General features: G+C 50.2%; 8 protein-coding genes across 8 annotated transcripts, besides 2 other annotated features; 6 read left to right on the top strand and 2 right to left on the bottom strand.

The window, feature by feature from the left end:
* Positions 1–1,417: part of a mobile genetic element that runs on past the window's edge.
* Positions 1,418–1,634: 217 nt separating this feature from the next.
* Positions 1,635–1,667: a microsatellite.
* Positions 1,668–2,362: 695 nt separating this feature from the next.
* NFIA_032470 (uncharacterized protein) lies at positions 2,363–5,184 on the bottom strand (the record flags this gene model as incomplete). The annotated part of the gene is made up of 7 exons (XM_001265579.1): positions 2,363–2,618; positions 2,669–2,832; positions 2,885–3,159; positions 3,207–3,758; positions 3,808–3,900; positions 3,933–4,946; positions 4,992–5,184. The coding sequence occupies 7 exons, from the start codon at positions 5,182–5,184 to the stop codon at positions 2,363–2,365; spliced, it is 2,547 nt and encodes an 848-aa protein (XP_001265580.1).
* A 1,204-nt stretch (positions 5,185–6,388) lies between these two features.
* On the top strand, positions 6,389–7,339 carry NFIA_032460 (sodium:calcium antiporter; the record flags this gene model as incomplete). Its single annotated transcript, XM_001265578.1, has 1 exon — positions 6,389–7,339. One exon carries the CDS (start codon positions 6,389–6,391, stop codon positions 7,337–7,339), a length of 951 nt encoding a protein of 316 aa, XP_001265579.1.
* Positions 7,340–7,805: 466 nt separating this feature from the next.
* Positions 7,806–8,831, top strand: NFIA_032450 (phenylacetaldoxime dehydratase family protein; the record flags this gene model as incomplete). The annotated part of the gene is made up of 1 exon (XM_001265577.1): positions 7,806–8,831. One exon carries the CDS (start codon positions 7,806–7,808, stop codon positions 8,829–8,831), a length of 1,026 nt encoding a protein of 341 aa, XP_001265578.1.
* Positions 8,832–9,637: 806 nt separating this feature from the next.
* On the top strand, positions 9,638–10,516 carry NFIA_032440 (oxygenase MpaB family protein; the record flags this gene model as incomplete). Its single annotated transcript, XM_001265576.1, has 1 exon — positions 9,638–10,516. One exon carries the CDS (start codon positions 9,638–9,640, stop codon positions 10,514–10,516), a length of 879 nt encoding a protein of 292 aa, XP_001265577.1.
* Positions 10,517–10,780: 264 nt separating this feature from the next.
* On the bottom strand, positions 10,781–11,842 carry NFIA_032430 (uncharacterized protein; the record flags this gene model as incomplete). Its single annotated transcript, XM_001265575.1, has 3 exons — positions 10,781–11,409; positions 11,477–11,720; positions 11,774–11,842. The coding sequence occupies 3 exons, from the start codon at positions 11,840–11,842 to the stop codon at positions 10,781–10,783; spliced, it is 942 nt and encodes a 313-aa protein (XP_001265576.1).
* Positions 11,843–12,553: 711 nt separating this feature from the next.
* Positions 12,554–14,060, top strand: NFIA_032420 (NAD(P)/FAD-dependent oxidoreductase; the record flags this gene model as incomplete). Its single annotated transcript, XM_001265574.1, has 6 exons — positions 12,554–12,607; positions 12,661–12,705; positions 12,753–12,800; positions 12,850–13,319; positions 13,381–13,926; positions 13,979–14,060. 6 exons carry the CDS (start codon positions 12,554–12,556, stop codon positions 14,058–14,060), a joined length of 1,245 nt encoding a protein of 414 aa, XP_001265575.1.
* Positions 14,061–14,916: 856 nt separating this feature from the next.
* Positions 14,917–16,556, top strand: NFIA_032410 (M28 family metallopeptidase; the record flags this gene model as incomplete). The annotated part of the gene is made up of 3 exons (XM_001265573.1): positions 14,917–15,178; positions 15,237–16,378; positions 16,431–16,556. 3 exons carry the CDS (start codon positions 14,917–14,919, stop codon positions 16,554–16,556), a joined length of 1,530 nt encoding a protein of 509 aa, XP_001265574.1.
* Positions 16,557–17,265: 709 nt separating this feature from the next.
* NFIA_032400 (uncharacterized protein) lies at positions 17,266–18,541 on the top strand (the record flags this gene model as incomplete). Its single annotated transcript, XM_001265572.1, has 2 exons — positions 17,266–18,067; positions 18,123–18,541. The coding sequence occupies 2 exons, from the start codon at positions 17,266–17,268 to the stop codon at positions 18,539–18,541; spliced, it is 1,221 nt and encodes a 406-aa protein (XP_001265573.1).
* Between the last annotated feature and the right edge of the window lie 459 nt (positions 18,542–19,000).

The raw sequence follows: 19,000 nt of genomic DNA, 5'->3' as shown, positions 1-19,000 counted from the left end.
TACCTTCCTTGATCGGCTCAAAGGAATCAATCCACGGTCAGAAACACGCGCTAGTGGCCATAAATTAACAGCAATTGAAGAGGATGTCCTTGTGAAGAGACTGTTGGATGCAGATAAGCGAGGCTTTCCAATCCGTCCAGAGTTTCTGCGTGGAATGGCACAGACTTTACTTCGTGAACGTTCCCAAGATGCTACTGCAGTCCTTGGAGTTAACTGGGCCTCCTCCTTTGTTAAACGCCGTCCTGAACTACGTGCAAGATATAATCGAAGGATTACATACCAGCATGCAAAGCAGGAGAATCCAAAGGTTATAAAACAGTGGTTTAAAGCTGTACATGAAGCCATTCAGGAACATGGCATTCATGAAGATGATATCTGGAACTTTGATGAAACTGGCTTTGCAATGGGACTCTGTACAACATCTAAGGTCATCACTGCTGTAGAGCGCAGTGAGAGACCTCGTACAGTCATCCAGGGCAATCGGGAATGGGTTACTATCATTGAATGTGTTAGCTCTAAAGGGCTACCTATACCACCAGTGGTCATCCTGAAGGCAAAACAACACCAGGCTGCTTGGTATCAAGAACCCAAGCTTCCTCAAGACTGGTTAATTGCAACTAGTCAAAATGGCTGGACGACAGATGAGATAGGTCTCCGCTGGTTAAAAGATGTGTTTGAGCCATATTCTAGGCGATATTCAACTGGTGCAAAGCGGTTGCTTATTCTTGATGGCCATTCTAGCCATTTAACTCCAGAATTTGATACTTTCTGTGAGGAGAATGCAATCATCTGTCTTTGCATGCCACCTCATACATCTCATCTTCTACAACCACTGGATGTTGGTGTTTTTGGCCCACTTAAGCGCGCATATGGGAAACTCGTTGAAGGGATGATGGTGGCTGGGAACAATCACATTGATAAAGAGGATTTTCTACATCTATATCCTCCTGCGCGTGAGATGATCTTTAATCAAGAGAATATATGCAGTGGCTTTGCAGGAGCTGGTCTTAAGCCACTAAATCAAGACAGGGTTCTTGAAAAGATTACTTTTCAGCTTCGTACGCCAACACCACCACTTCTTGAAGGTTCAGTATCATCTGCCTTTCAAACACCTCAGAATACTCGCCAGCTTGATCACAAGCTCCGCAGCATACAGAGAAGCCTTCAGAAAAGAAAGCTTTCTAGTAGTCCAATATCTCATATCCAACATCTTGAGAAGGCTGCGCAGGTGGCAATGAATGCAAACCTTCTGCTACAAGAAGAAATTAGGGTTCTACGGGCAGAGAATGAACGAAAAAGAAAGAAGAAGGCAAGAAGACATGCTAATCTAGGTGGCGATACCATATTATCTGTACAAGAAGGCCAGAATCGTGTTCAGCAGCTTGATATGCCACTTGTTGAGCAGGTTGATGAGCCCACACCTATATCTCGTCAGCGCGCTGCACCACGCTGCAGTGGATGTTGGACTGTTGGACATACTATAAGGAGTTGTCCTAATAAATAGCTATATATTCAGCTACTTAATAGTCTAATTTAATGATGTTGGGGGTTGAAAGGCTTCAAATCTGCAGCAGATGGGCGCGAAAATGGACGGGACGGCCGTGTGGACGACTCGGCCGTGGATTACGTTAGGTTAACTAACTAACTAGTTAGTTAACTAGTTAACTTTAGTTAGCACAAGTTGCACAACCGAGCATAAATGTGGGGTGTCCCGAATAGGCAGTTCGGAGGGGAACCTGATGGATGGTGAAGTCATCGGTCCGATAATGCTCCTTTTTCAAAGTTGTCCATATACCAGAGGTATTACGGTGCTGTTCTTCTTGTGGACATTTCTAATGAGCATCTATATCATTGTCTTAACGGACCATGTCTGAAAACGGCAAGCTACACGAGAGTGACGAGACTCCCGAGTCTTCAAGCCGGGGTCGGTCCCAGTTCCTCGTGGACCAGCATCCGCACCAGGAGGGAGATAGACCTGCCAAATGGGAAAGATCAAGGGATCAGACGTGTGTATGCTTCCAAGTGTAGCATTGGCCGTGTCTAACTGCCATCAGCACGACCAACCCCGAGCTCTCCGACTTTCTGCTACGAGTCTCTTCGATAAATGGCCTTGATTCGACTCGCTACATTGGTGGAAAGAATCGCAAAGGATCCTAAACCAGTCACTGCTGAGATACTCGTCCAAGCATTCATTGAATAGATGACAAGTGATTGTGTTTGTTGTATCACACATATTGGGATCTTCCTTGTGGCTCGTCTAAACTGTAGAATAATCCAATCGAACTACTGGCGCAAGAGGACAGATTTGAAGACAAATATATAACATATCAACATCTTCTCCATAAACTGGGCAACCTGATCCTTACAAGGGCCATATTTCCTTGCAATGAGCCTCGGGATTGCTTGCAAGCTTGGCCACTTCATCCTTCGTGGCTTGATCGAGATCTCCGAATCCAGCTTGACCCTGAAGCCAGCTGGCATAGTCTTGGAGTCGATTCCGAGCATTGCGGAACCCCCCTCTGTACTTCTCCTCAAAGAACTTGGCGTGGGCCGTCTTGAGGGTCTCACTTTTAAGAGGACTTGGGAGGTAGATGTTGACATCCTGTTGCATTTTGTCTCTGCTAAAGGGTTAACATGGAGCGAACAAAGGAATTGAGAGAAGACTGACAAAAGACCGTCTATGGCCGCGATGGTGGCCTTCATGCGAGTCCGAATCTCTCCATGATTCATATACTGACAGATGGTGACGATGCGTCCAAGAGAGCACACTCGCTGGTTGGTATTCTTGTCGGACGTCTTGAACTTGGCATCGATATCATTACCAGCGAACATCTGCCGGGAGTCAGTCATTACGGCGTGCCTGGTCAACCTTCATGAAACTCACAGAATATTTCATGCCATTTTGTCTGTTGGGGAAAATCGCCATAAGCGTTGACGCCGTATGGACGGTGCCCAGATTCTGCATCAACGCCTCCGAGTAGTTAAACGCGACGGTAGGATTGGGCGTGCTGATATCGCGCTGGATGCCAAAACTGTTCATCGCTCCCTTGCATTTAGTGTTGTCCTGGACGGTGGGATCCTCGATCGTCGCTGGATAATAATTCTTCACCAAATAGTCGATAAAGTCACGGACCCAGTTGCCCTCATAGATATGTTCCGCTATTTTCGTCAGTTTGTCTCTGTGCGTACCAGGTCAAGGCACTTACAGGCCCATCCTTGTCTTGTCACGCCAGCCCGGTCATCCTTGGGAACCTCCTTGATATTCCAGGTGCTAGCAGGGCATTGGTTCTGCGGGCTATTACTGCACGACATTCCCGGCTGGATAATCGGGACTGCAGCATTGTTCCTCAGTCGCGAGGGGCGCTGATACTTTTGCACCCAGATCTGTTTCGTGCGGCCCTCGTCGCATGCGAGGTAATATGGATCCCGACCCTGGTAAAAGGCGCTGTCTGCATCCCGTCTCGAGAGCGCGACTGAGCTTGTGGTATCTCTCCGAAGCACGCCCGGAGCGACCCCATCGTCGGGATCCAGAGGGTCTGACTGAGGAATGCAGGTTCCGGGAGACTCTTCTCCAGCAGCCAGACAGAGCTGGGGGAACGTGTACAGCGTCGGTGTCTCGTACAAAGTCACGTCCAGGAACACGTCCCGTTCCCCCTTCACCTCTGTGTAGCCTTGCAGCCCCAGACTGGCACCCAGCGCGGCATCCAGCTTGACTCCGTACGGTTTGTTGGGATCATTGGCGCAGAAGCCGGCTACATCTGATAATAGAGTCAGTACTTGAAGATACCTGTTCAGATAAAAGCTCACTGTATCCCGCGGCCGCAGTCACTGTAATATCGGGAACTTTGATGCCCACTTCGACGTTCAGCCCATTGTCTGCAAATCTGTCAGCTGCACATGCTTTAAATCTGACACAAGGGGGCGCTGGATACCGAAGACTTCAATGCTGGCCGCCACCGCAACTTCGGTGTAGAGTTTTGCTCTCGCATGGATTTGTGCCTCGATCTCGAGAGGCTTGGTTTCGATTTCTGGAATCCATCCCGAGATAGTCACCGGGTTCTTGCTGGCCAAATCTACCTTGGCCACCGAGCTATCGGGCACCCTGGCTGAGATTCCTGTGGTGACAGATGCCTCGCCTCCAATATATTCAATACTGTAACCTGCATTGATCTTCACATTGGGTCCGAATGTCAACACCCCCGGAACCCGCCAGCCACTGGGCAATGGCAGCTCCACCAGCGTCCACTCCTTCCCTGGAGCGGGGAGGCCATCAAAATCAACCTCACCTTTGAACTCCAAGCTCAGGTCCAGATTCGCAGCGATGTTCCGAGGTGTAGCGGACAGTTCGAACTTCTCCAACCCACCGAACAGGCTCGCTTCGACATGGCCGGCGAAGGCGAGAGTGCCTGTGGTGCCGCAGTTGACACAATTGATGGCGAGACTGGCATCCACGAACGGGGTGTTCATGGTCCAGTTGACAATCTCAGTGGGAAACGAGGAGCTGAGATCTAGCGTAAAGGCCTTGTTCAAGCTGACATCTAGGAACCGCTTGTCCTTGGTGCCCTCATGGCCGAGGACGATATCTCCAAAGTCAAGAACCGTCGTGTTGGATACCTTCTGCCAAGTACTCTTGGTCGCTGCGAGCTTGGCGGTTGAGGCCTTGTCGTCAAAGACAGCGTTGCTGACCACCCAGGGGTCTCGCTCGCGGGGAGTACCGCATCCCTCCCAGCTGGAGACCATTACGAAACTGCGCATGTCGTTGTAATTCACCCACTGCCATGCGAACTTGGCAGCAAGATAGAAGAGCTTGCTTTTGAACTTGAGGGTCATCCCATCGGTGCAGCTGACCGAGTCCAAGGCAAAGGAAATCTTGTCCATGTCCAGGATGCGTTCATCCTGTCTGGACCAAACAACCATGCTGACTGCAGTGACTTTGGTGTTTGGTTCTGTCAAGGTCAGTCCGCAGTTCAGAAAGTTGATTTAAGAAATACCGTTGCCAGAAGTCCACATGAACTGCTCATGGTCCTGTAGTGCCACACTTCCAGCGGGATCATCTCTCTTGCGCAAAGCATCCTTGTCCCAAACATGTCGGGGAAGAGGCTGCAGGTCAATCAGGTTGTTTTCAACAGCAATGACAGCGCTGAGGAGCCATGATAAGGCAAATAATAGAAGGGATTGCCTCATCTTTGCTGGAATAGGCAATCGAAATTAGAGTTGATCTGCTGTTTGTCTTGGGTTTTCAGACAGAGGAGCAAGGCGTCTTATACACAGTTATCCCTCCCCTTCTACGATTCGGTAGATGCGAGGGATCCTTTACAATGATACTCAAGGCTGGCATTATGCTTCTTGAGGAAGCAACTCCGGTCTGCATCCAAAGTCCAAGGTCGTGCATATACGAACTTTGCCGCGCCGAGTCTTAAGAAGGTGTATCTGCCAGCCAATGTCTGTCATTGTCGCGAGATGCCCAGTACGGCTTCCATTGATCAATATCTTCAGCGAGGCCAATTTGCAATGTATAGTGGCCTCTCTTTGAGTTCACAAAAAGCAGAGAGCACAGTATCACATATTTAGACTCCCTTGGCACGGCAGAATACGAGTGCTGACAGTAAGCCCAGGGCACCGTAGCATTGCTGCAACTTCAGCGCATCGGATAATGCTCTGTATGACTTGGCCCTCGTATATGTGATTCCGCCCTTAGGTTTGACTTGTGTGTGATGGATGGCATAAGTCTTGGTCGATAAACGACTGGATGCCATGGGAGGCATTGAGGTGCTAGAGTCGTACAATCGGCCATCATCCGGGATGTCCACTGGCCAGACCATCGCCAGCTGCATCCATGTCGGATGCTTCACCTGCAGATACGATCTGACAGGGATATGAAGGCTAATGCTGTTGGACAGATGCGACCAACCCCGCATTCTGCAATTTCCCCGCGGAATGCACAAGCCAATGCCGATCTGGATATCGAGTTTACTAGTTGCTGTGGATCAGCCGATACAACCCTTGTTTCTTTGGCTTAATTGATCGTGATGATCAGAGAAGGATGAGTGGATGACCCTACCAGGAGTAGCATCACTCGCGCATACATGCCCCGTCACACGGAAAACTTTAATGGACTCCTATTTCGGCAGCTTTCCATCCTTACTCTCTCTCAATCGAAGAAAAAAAGATGCTAGTCAGGTTACGGTGAATTGGATTTGGACAGCCTCACCTTCAATATAGGCGTTTTCATCGCCGCTGACTTTGTCCTTGATTATGGCGCCGACACATTTATTGATCACACCGTCATCGTCGGCCGTTCCTTGGGGGTTTCACAGACAATTATTGCCTTGCTGACAGATGGGGCGGAATATGAAGAAGCAAGCCAACTTTGTATTTCTGATCTCTTATGCAAACTGACCATTCGATTAGCTCGCCGTGGTGGTTGCTGCCATTCTGCAACGTCGCACACCCCTGGCCTTGGGCAACCTCATGGGCTCGAGCATCTCCAACATCCTGGGCGCGTTCTCATTGGGTCTACTGTTCCATCCGACTCGAATTGACTTTGATCGGGTGCCAAAAATATGCTGCAGTGCTTCTCGCAGTTACGACGCTGTTCGTGTTGCTGGCGCTCTTCAACCAGCTGAACAAAATAGTCGGCAGCTTTCCGATCGCATTATTTGGCATATATGTTCTCTCAATCTTCTATGCCATCTACATAGGTGTTGCAGCCGCACCTGAGCTCGCGGACAGCGATAGTGATGCAGAATCGACCGATGGCGTGGTGAATTCTATGACTGAAGCGACTCCATTGTTAGAGTCTCAGTCAGGCCAAATCCCAGAACGGTCGACTACGAGCCTTCTGTATCACGTCACCCAGCTACTCTTCGGCCTCATCGCGCTATCACTGGCTGGATATTTTCTGTCGCACAGTGCCGTGAGCATTGCCGATTCCTTGCACCTCTCCGGAACTGTTTTTGGTCTGACCATTGTGTCGTTCGCCACCACCTTGCCTGAGAAACTGATTGCAGTCGTCAGCGGGTCTCGTGGACATGTCAACATTCTGGCAGTCACTACTGCAGGAAGCAATATCTTCCTCTTAACTCTCTGTGCCGGCGTGGTGGCACTCGCCGGTGATACAAGGAATCAATCAGACACGTTTGTCCTGTTCGATCTGATCACTGTCTGGGTGTCATCCTTGGGCTTCTTCCTAGTGGTTATCCTTGGTCTGGGACGGATAGCCGGTGTGATATTCCTTGCTGCATATGTGACAATTTTAGCGCTTGTTTACTGTGTGCAGAAGATGAGTATTACTCACACTATCGAAATAGATTCCGGCTGTCGAAGGAGATACAGGTAGACCCATTAAATTGAATGCCTTCTCTGTTGCTAGCCAGTTGCATCTCTTTTTTCTTCTTGTCCATTACGGCGGTGTTTAGACTCTGGTGGTTGAATTCGATTGAAAATTTATGCCATGAATGGACCAGGAAATGACAAACATGGACCTATAAAAACAGGCAACATGAATGAAATGCTGCGATTATCGGATGACCAATTACTATTGAGGAATGTTTACACGGTAAGTTCGACATAGAGACATCCGATCAAAGCGGGGTTATACGATGCTATCCGAGGCAAGTCATCTTCTTCTCTCAGACACGAATGCCCATGTTTCTTGTGCGTTTGCCATCATCTTTGGAGAAACAACACGGCACAACTTTATATTGCACATCACGATGAGCTGCACAAGACGAGTTTTCCCACTTCGGCAGCCCAAAGGGCATCGACCGCCCGTTCCGAGATGGATGGCTCAGTTCCCAGCTGATATGGACTGTGTCTTCACCGCATATGTTGGGGTGCAACGACGTGGGGCCCAAACCGATGAAGGGTTACTGACTGAGAGCGTTAACGCGGCGGTCGAGAGCATACAGCGATGGATTGTTGAGAATCCATCCACTGCACCTGCCTCGATCGAACAATTTCAGGTCCTTGACGGAGATGATGTGCCCAACTCGACAGTTTGGGTGTGTTACTGGAATGAAGCGAGCAAGTATGAGGACAGTATACGACGCTTGAGCCTTGTGAACATCCATCAGAAATTAAATGCTCCTCATCGAGAGTCTGTTGGCTTGTGGTGTGAGCGATTCACCAGCCATCTGTCGCGTGTCGAGACCAACTATTCAGGCCTGGACTATCTACCGGGACTGGCGCGCTTGCCCGGAGTGTCGACTGTAGAACATACACTGACTGCATATTGGGGGGCTGCCCGCGATCGCATCCCAGCCTCGGCCACAGATCGGTTTGCCCAGAACGAAGGACTTGAAAAGACACAGTTGGCACCGGAGACTGCCTCACCGCGCAAGACAAATGATTACCACGTAGTAGGCACGAATCCGGACAACCTCGTCCACATCCGCTCGGGACAATTCTGGGCCAACTGCGCAGAGGACGAAACGAAAGCGTACGAAGAGACCCTTGAGCCTACCCTGCGTGCTGGATTGGCGTATCTATGGGATAATCCCCAGAAGAGTGGCGCTATGGGGCTACGGTATCTCTACAATCGGCCGCCCTCTTCTGGGGTACTGGAGAAGACGCGTGAGACTAAAGAGTCCTGCGTGGCTGGATTCTTTCGTAACCTTGCAGACCTTGAACATTGGGCCAAGTCGCATCCCTCCCACTTGGCCATCTATACTGGAGCCATAAAGCATGCAAAGAAGTTCGGAGACCAGCGCAAGTTCCGCACCTGGCACGAAGTTTCAGTGCTGAGACATGGCGAGGCACATTTCGAGTACGTCAACTGCAAGGACAGAACAGGTGTTGTTCAGGGATGCATTTCACTTGAACATTTATAGTTCCTAACATTGTGAATGTAGCCAACATCATATCATACAGCGACCTGGTAGAACATCCGTCTGTGAGCACGGATTGGCTGAGTAAATACGTACCTTACTTTCGAGATCTACACCGAGTCTGTTGCCAAATGACTTCACTGTCTGAATGTTTGCATTGGCAAGTCGCTAGGTGAATTCCTGTCATATGAATTCGCATGACTCACTCCCCGATACAGCAGCCCTCACAGTGCATGGACCTCTACGGACGCTATTGTGAGTGAGCTTAATGTCACAACATAAAATGCGTATGAGCTGCTGGCAGAGTCTCCGCAATGCAGTCTGGAAGACGCCAAATGGCGTTTCATCCAGGTCGCAAACCCTGGCGTCCACGATGCAGCAAGGGTTGTCCTCGAGCCAAATCATTTACGGCTCTCCTCCTCCATTCAATCGATGCTAAATTACGATTTGCTGGTAAGGGCCTTCTGCTATTCTAAGTCCATCTGACCTCTGCGTCTGACACGCCTCCATAGTCTTCGTATGCCTTTTCACATGCTCAACCCCGCTTCATCAGATCGAGCACTAAATGATAGACGAGGCGAGCCGGAACTTTTCCAGGTATAATTGGCAGACTCCAGAATGGCATACTTGGCCCTTTTTCAGGGGCTGAGCAAATCTCCTGTGTATGATCAGATGCACTGTACCTCTCTATACATATCCCGGATTCCGTTCCTCGGTCCGGCCATCTCTTTCATGCCCTATAAAATATCACACAGCAACATCGTGCCGTTGAGTCACTACAGAGTCAGGCACATTTCCTGGGACGAGACATGGCTTTTGTTCAGGAGGGAGCTGCTCAGCTCACAGAGGTAGCGAAGGCGTACGAATCTGGACCCATCTACGACACCATTGCGGACCCCATAAATCTCAGGACGTTCCTGACGGAAGATATCTATCTCCTCGGAGGCCAGTTCGCTATCCTTTGTCAGTTTGCCCATCCTGCCCTGGCCAAGGGCAGCTACAACCACTCCAGCTTCGCCACTCGCATTCCCAACCGTCTCCAGAATACCGCCCGTTTCCTCAATGCGGCCATCTTTGGCACTCAGCAGGACAAGGCAGCTATCTTCTCCATCATCCACCGCTATCATGCCCGAGTCAAGGCAGAGGACTACGACGCAAATGACCCGGAGCTGCACAAATGGACCGCCGCTACCCTGTTCGTCGCTATTGTAGTCGTCCACGAAACCTTCTTCGGGGAGTTGCCCCGAGACAAGATGGAAGCACTTTACCGAGAATCTGCGGTATTTGGCACTTCCCTGCGGATGCCTCCCGATATGTGGCCAGCCACTCTTGACGAGTTCTGGGAGTACTGGAACCACAACATCGAGACATTGGAGGTCACCGATATGGCACGGAAACTGAGTCGCGATCTCCTCTATCCGGTCCATCTCCCTATGTGGATGAGAGTCATGGCCCCATTGTCGCGCCTTTTGACTATCCATTTCCTCCCAGAACGACTGGCCAAGGAGTACGATCTGCAACCGACAGTGTTGAGTCGGATCCAGTTTCAGGCCACTGTTCGTGTCATGCGCATTGCATACCCCAGTATACCGCAACACCTGCGGCAGACACTACATAGGCAATACATGGAAGATCTCAGGAAGGCAGTGGACAGGATCCAACAGACTGGACACTGGGCGGGAGTATAGCAAGTATGGATTGGAGAATTCGAGGAGTATTGAATGATACCTTTCCAAGTTATCAGATAGGCCACAGTAACAGGACGCAATTCCATTATTATCTCGATGATAGCCAGTCTCTCTTTATACGACCTGAATTGAATCGGTTTTCATAAAACTCCGAGTGTAGTAACTTAATATCATAGAACAGAGATACAGAAGTATATTCAGTCCATTTCCGTCCAGGATGGTGTTTATGACTATCCTCAGAAAGCCATCAATACTAATTCAGGCTCAATAGCCCTTTCCAAGCTGTACATCATCGCCACCACCATACCACAGACGACCCTTGCGAATGACCAAGCCCGTTTCCTGGCCAACCAGCCACTCTCCGCCGGCCTTGATTGCTCCATTCTCACTAGGCCAATATTCGTCCTGCAGCTTCTGGTTAATTTCATCAATGTTATCAATCAGTTCTTTGACCTTGGAGGGGTTAACATGTTCCTCTCCCACTGCATCTTGTCTGACGAAGCCGTCCTGAGTGACGAACCGAGCAATGGTGAGATGGGCTGAAGGAACAATGTACCGCGAGGCAATCGGGATACCAGCCGCGCGGACCATGTCAAATATATCACGACGAAGATGATGATAACTGTAGGTCTCGTCGTCGATACTGCGTTGCACATCTGAAGCTTCTCCAGCGGCTGGGACAAAGGTCAGTGCCATGGCTGCAGAATCAAAGCCCACCATAGGCTTTACAAGGCGCGTTCGATGGGTGAACGCATAGTCTGCAATATCTGCACTGGTTATGTTCTGTGACGACTGCAGAGTATTTACGAGACCCTCAATCTGCTCTTCGGTCAAAGAATGGGCGATTTCCAGTACTGTTGTATGTAGATTTTCGGAGGGCATGAACCAGAGGGCTGTCAGAACATGGTGAGCGGCTTGTCCGCTGAGCGGGATGAAGGGTTGTGAATTCTAAGAACTTACTCGGAGCAACGCGTCTGAGTTCGCTTTGCACGAACTTTACAAGATCGCGAATTGGAGAAGGTGGCCGGGCCCAAATGACCAGGCAGTTGCGCGGATCAACAAATTTTTCTTCCTTTGTAGGACCGTCAAGGCGCATTAAAATGTCGTCGAGATTCCAGCCTGCGAAGTCTGGTGCCAGGATCTTCGCAGCTTGCCGTGCATTTCGACTTACTCGGTGGTTCTCGTAGCGGGACTGCAACTGAGCCTGATAGAGAGGCTTAACATAGTCTCTCACCAGAACCTTTGAATATTACTCACCGCATCGTTATTCGTCTCGGTAAGCAAAGTCTGGAATGGATTGTCCTCGGATATCTGAAGCGTGGACATATCGTAGACAGTTTGGAATATTGTGCAGACATAACATGCCAATACTGGGAACGGAACTACTGTATACATAAATAATGGCAGAGCAGGGTGACTTGAAGTGAGTCATATTGAAAATGTGGCCGGAGTCAGACGCGTGGTACAATCCTGTCTAGCCTGGCACTTGCGACACAACGGAGACTGATGCCAAGTAGTAAGGCATTATATAATACCATGACAGTCAGGCTGCTCAGTTCAAAGTTAGCATCGATAGGCGACAACTTTCATATATAGGTCACACTGAGGGTGCAGCTTACAAGAAGCACATTAGGCAGAAATCACATCGATAGCAAAACCATGCACGATGGAATTCACATCGCATGGCTTTAGAATCTTAATCATGAAACTTCTCACGAATGTGACCACGGCAATAGCTGTTAACTGTGGCTTACCGGATAAGATCTTAAGCGTCCGGCTCGGTGTATTCGGGCTTCATGCTTAATGGAGATAGGACAACATAAAGCTCGGAGATATGATGCTCGGGACTGACACTTGCCGGACTGGAAAGGATGATCTGATAACTCTTATCAATCAGTACTGTTGGTCCGGGTGTGTATCCGATCCTCCAATGCCGATATATAAATGCACATCCCCAGGGTCGGGGTGCATATTCTCATTCTCTTCATTCTCTACTTTAGACACCAATACAAAAGTTTAAAAGAACATCAGGTCGACATGGCAGCACCTTTGAAGAATATCATTGTGGTGGGAGGGTCCTATGTGGGAAGAGTACGTCCTTCACCAAGACGTAGAATGAATCTCATACTGACAAGTTGAATAAGGCCACTGCTCAGGAACTCGCACGAGTCATTCCAGAAACACATCGGGTATTTATACTCCATCACGGCCTGGATACGCATGTTAATTCCTGCAGGTCCTTCTGATTGAACCGCATAGCCATTTTCACCATCTGTTTGCTTTTGTAAGGTTTCTTCCTCCGTATCACAATGTCGCTAATCTGTTCACCTCAGCCACGTTTTGCCATTGTACCAGGTCATGAACATAAAGCTTTCATCCCGTACACTGGAATCTTCTCCTCTGTTCCCCGTCCATCTACACATGCAGTGGTCCAAGCGAGAGTACTTTCGGTAAACCCACGATCGGTGACGTTGGATCGCCAGTGGCAGGATTCCAAACAGATCCCCTATGATTATCTAGCAATTGCCACTGGAACTCGGCTCGCTCAGCCGGCGGGCATGAAAAGTGATGACAAGGTGTCCTCCGTCGAGTACTTGCGAAACCACCAGGCCGATATCAAGCGGGCCAAGTCAATCCTGATTGTCGGTGGAGGTGCTGTCGGGGTGCAGATGGCGACCGACCTGAGGGAGTACTATCCCCATAAAGACGTCACTCTTGTACAGTCTCGGGCACGAGTCATGCCTCTATTCCATGAGCAGTTGCATGAGCTGATCAAAAAGCGATTCGACGAGCTAGGGGTCCGGTATGTATACGTGATCGTCTTACCCAGCACTGAACTTCGACTGACGAGTCAATTTCTGTAGACTTATTGTCGGCGCTCGCGCGAGCGTACCTTCAGAAGGATTCCCTACCGATGGAAAGCCATTTGATGTGCAGTTGACCAACGGCAGCAAGGTTTCGACGGAATTCGTCATCCTCGCAACGGGCCAACGGCCTAATAATGACCTTTTGACCAGTTTGACCTCTTCAAGATCTGGATCGTTGATCAATCCGGATAATGGGTTTATTCGAGTTCGGCCTACTTTGCAACTACAGGATGAATGCTTTCCAAACATCTTTGCCGTGGGTGACATTGCCGACACTGGTGCGCAAAAGGCCGCTCGGCCAGGTTCCGTGCAGGCCGGCGTGGTCGCCAGGAATATCCAAGCGTTGATTGAAGGACGGAGGGCGGAGGAAGAGTATGTACCGCCGCCTGCAGCCATTCACCTCACCCTTGGCATGGTAAGTTCCAAACTCAAAAATAATGACGGCCTGGCTGAAGCTCACTGGCGCCAGAAATCGAATGTCATATTCCGCAATCCGAACATGGCAGAAGGACAGACTGAACCTTGGATAAACGAGAAGACCGAGTAAGTTGCATTCATCACTGTTGCGGCATATGATACTGATCGATATGTATAGTGGCCAAGTAGATATGGGAGTAGAAGGCTGGTGGGAGAGGTTGGGAGTTCAGGTCGAGAACACTCGCTCGTACCATCTGTAGTAGTCCAGCCATATGATGATACCCGATAGATGTTTCGTTCGTACGGTCTTTGATTGACCTCTATCCCTGGAAGCTGCCATGACCAATAGCGTTTGTCTAATAAACGTGCCCTCTACGTATACAGAGAATGACATAGACAGAGAAAATGCAAGTTCCAGGTCACCCGGCTGGTTATCTTCGGCCTGCCGGAACACGGCAAACAGTGGTTCAACCAGGAAATGCTTGTTCGGCGCGAGCCAGGAGACAGCGAAGGAGTCATATGTATTCTAAAAGCCGGAACGGAGTGGTGCAGACTATATGGATATCTTTGGAGGATGTAGCCGTGCAGGCTGCAGAGGAGTGATGGGAGGTTGGTAGGTAGATAGTGTCGAGGATGTCTGAGAGACTCGCAGAGTTGGAAGGGCTGCTAGGCCACAGTCTCCCTACATCCAAAACCCGGTGACCCAAAATCTCTAAGATAGGAGTATCAATGTGGTATTGCTTGTATAGTGACCGGTAGGTACGCATCGAAGCCTTATTTTTTACCAAATAGAGCAGATTAGTAATCCCCGGTAATTCCCTGGGTGTCTTATTGGATACCTTGGGTACCAACGAGAGCCTCAGGTATCTAAGGTAGACTAACCTTTCACAGATAGCACGAGCGACTGAGAGTCTAAGATGGTTGATCAATCTACTCCGTACTCCGTATCTGTTCATCTCAACTGTTGCTGTAGCGACACTTATCAGTGATTGGACTCCCTTTGCCAGCAATGCCCCACACAAGATGCTTGACGCCTGACCACCATGATTCCGATTCCTACCCCTTCAGCATGACCTTGCTCTTGACAATTGCACACTACTCCGTACACCACTTCTGATGTCCAGAATGGTAGCATCACCAATACACCTTTTGGCCACCGCTCTTGCTCTCACAGGAGAAGTTGCCGCTCTTCAGTTCCCTCTCTTCGGTGCCTCGGAACCCCAAATTCCGGTGGCTGGGAAGGAGTTGATCAGCTCCTCCGCGCTGCAAAGCCAGATCGATGTCGGCAGGCTACTCAACAGAGCCAAGCACCTGTATAGCATCGCAGAACTCGGGTCTGACGAGTATAATCATCCCACACGAGTGATTGGCAGTAAAGGTTCGTTTGAATTTGTTTGGCGTCGCGTATCGCAAGGCGAGTACTCACGTGACCACAGGCCATCTGGGGACGCTGGACTACATCTATGCGACTCTGACGGATTTCGACGACTACTACACCATATTCAACCAGAGCTTCCCTGCAGTTACCGGCAATGTGGTGGAATCACGGTTGGTGCTAGGCCACACCGTGCCAGAGTCTGCTCTCCCCATGGGCTTGACACCCCCCACCAAGAACCACGAACCGGTGTACGGACCGCTGGTGCTCGTCTCACGTCTGGGCTGTGACGCGGCAGACTACCCCCGAGAGCTCAAGGGTGCCATTGCGTTCATCAGCCGAGGCAGCTGTCCTTTTGGTACCAAGTCCGCCTTGGCTGGAAAGGCCGGAGCCGTGGCTGCGGTGATCTTCAACAACGAAAAAGGCGGCCTCGGAGGGACTCTGGGCACTCCGTCTCCCGACCATGTTGCTACCTTTGGCCTTTCTGACAGTGATGCGGCGCCCTTCCTGGAACGACTCAGGCACGGCCAGAAGGTCGATGCGATCGCCTACATGGATGCCACGGTGGAGACCATCACCACCACCAATATCATTGCGCAAACCAAAGAAGGAGATGCCGACAATTGCGTGATGGCCGGTGCACACAGTGACAGCGTGATGGAAGGACCTGGCATCAACGATGATGGATCGGGCTCCTTGACCTTGCTGGAGATCGCTTCTTTGCTGCCTCACTACCGGGTCAACAACTGTGTGCGACTGGCCTGGTGGGCGGCGGAGGAAGAAGGACTGCTCGGATCGGACTACTATGTGTCGGTGCTGTCCGAGGCTGAGAACCTGAAGATCCGGCTGTTTATGGACTATGACATGCTGGCCTCGCCCAACTTCGCCTACCAGGTCTACAACGCCACAAACGCGGTCAACCCGGTCGGATCGGAACAGCTGCGGGACCTCTACACCGAGTTCTATGAGACGCACGGATTGAACTTCACCTACATTCCCTTTGATGGACGGAGCGACTATGATGCATTCATCCGGAATGGCATCCCCGGCGGCGGAATCGCTACTGGAGCTGAGGTGATCAAGACAGAAGAAGAGCAGAAGATGTTCGGAGGGGTCGCTGGAGAGGCCTTTGATCCCTGCTACCACCAGCTCTGTGACGACGTAAGCAATGTCAACCTCACTGCCTGGGAGGTGAATACCAAGGTAAGAGTTGTTTTGTCTCTACAGTCGAGAACGATTACTGATATGTACACAGCTGGTCGCACACTCGATTGCCACGTACGCTCGGTCATTCGATGGCTTTCCGAAGAGGATCGGGGTAGAATCCGTGAAGAAGGATGACGAGCAGAGAAAGTATCATGGACACGCTCTGCTGTACTGACTGTAGATCTGAGTCAATTGCTGCATTGTATTGTATAGTCTAGATCTAGATATTCTGGCGCAGAGTTGCCTCAATCTTCACCTGGCTGCAGAGGAAGACAGGTATCCGAGCTATTTGACGTCATCTGATCCATAGAATCAAACTATTACCTAAAAGTCCAGTAAGGGGGGAAGTGATGATGAGGCATTTCTCGGTGCCAAGGACGATCCTCTTGACTCTGAAATTTTCGACAAAGCACGCAACTGGTCTAGAACGGAACACGACATTTAGCTAACGCTCATTAACAATGTCAGATGACGAGCGGAGGCCAATATCTTACCTAACAATAAAGCCCCTGCTGAGAGGATGAGCCTATCAGCACCAATTCCGGTATGACCGCCTCCTGGCTGCCGTCATTCCCGGTGGAGCGCTGGATATCCTCGGCCCCAGCATTCGCTCATTTTAGTTGCTTTGTGGGGAGACTGGAGAGCAAGAATAGCAGCAAGCCATCAGCGGGAATTCTTTACCCCAGAATTCTGCGCTTGAATGGGAAGAAGGAGTAGTGTGATTCGACACCGAAATCCAGACATTAACAGCTATGACTTGTTTTATATACCCGGGGTTTCTTCCTCTATTCCAAGGTACAACTACAGCTCCGATTGCATAACATGATCAATCAGGTTGCATCATCCTGCGTCACTCTTATCCTCTCCCGCACTTCGATACAATCATGGCGTTAGAAACTCTTCCAGCAGAGCTCAAGATTCACATCCTGAAGTCTATGCCAGATGTTGAGACCCTCCACGATCTTATCCGAGTTTCCGCCGCATACCGGAGCACCTACCGTTTGTCCCAAAGAAGCATTCTCGATCGCCTGGTACGAGAACACTATGGCGCAGTTGGGCTGGAAGAACCTCTTATTGCAATTCAATCTGCCGGTCTCCATGCTGAGGACTCAGCCAACAAACAGAGAATCATCGAGGTTCTCGATCGCCAGCGCGTTTCCGATTCAGTCCCCAGCAAGCTGAACCCCTCCGATAGTATCGACCTTCTTCACCTTCATCAAAAGTTCCAGACACTATTGAACTCCCTTTGCTCGCATGCGAGACGTCCGAGCCAAGCCGAACCCCTTCCACGGCAGCAATCCGCTCCCTTGCGACTCTCACCAACGGAAAAAGCACGGATATTGCGAGCGCTGTGCCGGTTACAAACATATTGCAACGTCTTTGGCACACGAGAGTGGACCGAGCCGGCCGACGACATCTGCAAGTCGTCGATGTCGACGTGCAAGCGGACGTCTTCCACCTGGTACAAAAACTTCACTATCCACGAAATGTGGCGGCTTTGTTTCGGCTCCATGGCTCCGTGGGAGGTGGAGGAGTTTGGATCGGTTTGGGTTCTCGTGCGGAACGAATACAAGCGCATGTTCGACGAAATCCAGCAGGAGTTTCCTCGCACAGATAGTCGGTGGAGGTCGCTGAGACCAGCTTCACTGCCGGCCGATCCATGGGAGCTATATCCCAGTTCTTCTGGTATGTTTCTTTTCCATCTGAGGTACCCATGTCTCCAATGCTGACAGGCACATAGACGATGCAAATGATTATAACATCTACTTGAATCATCTCGTCCTCTTGGGTCCTACTTTCCTACACAAGGTCCTGTCCCAGAACAGCCGGGAAGATCGCTGGCGCTTGTTGGCATGCAACGCCATATCCTCCAAGTCCTCCTTCATGGACACAGTACGGGTCGTCCGGGATCCCTCGCCCCAACTCTGGACCGTAGAAAGACGCACAAACGATGGGACGCTGCAAGGGCTGCGGGCGATGCCGGCCATCGACCAGCCCAATCCTGGTTGGAAGCAGCACTGGCACGGTCGGGATGTGGCCGGTTCTGAGATCTTCGCTCTCAGACCGGCGGTTGGCGAATCTGGAGATGCTCAAGTCCGGACATTCGGACACTGCGCTGGTTGGGAATGGGGCTACGCATTGTGGGACGCTGCGAACTGACCCCGCGTCCAGCGACATTTTAATGATTAATGACATTGCATTGGGTAAAGAAGATGGGAATAACATCATGGGCTGTACTAGCACGATAATTAGCCAACTAACACAAAAATTGATTCCTTTTTGCATTGTAACAAAAAGCGTGACAGAACGTCAATAACCATCTCAGCCTGCTTCAAGCGCCGAGAGGGAACAAGTTCGGTATTTGAGATCCAAAATCAGAGGTTAAAACTTGAGGCTCGACGACTTTATCTGGGGTTGAAGCACGGAAAAGCATAGACAAGTCCAATAACTGCTAGCAACAACATGGTCAGTGCGGCTATTTCCTATGGCATTTAAGCTTGGTTTTGTCCACCAAATCCTGCTTCACTAAAAGCAATTTTTCAAGGCTGCTTTAGCCGTTGGACATGTCTCCTAAGGTAGTAGTACCCATGACGCTATTGATTCTGGCTGATAATTGGT

The sequence above is a fragment of the Aspergillus fischeri genome, genomic scaffold, assembly GCF_000149645.3.
Source record: "Aspergillus fischeri NRRL 181 1099437636247 genomic scaffold, whole genome shotgun sequence".
NCBI classification, from domain to species: Eukaryota; Fungi; Ascomycota; class Eurotiomycetes; order Eurotiales; family Aspergillaceae; genus Aspergillus; species Aspergillus fischeri.
The sequence above is the reverse complement of the archived record's forward strand: the minus strand, read 5'-3'. Positions and strand labels throughout refer to the sequence as shown.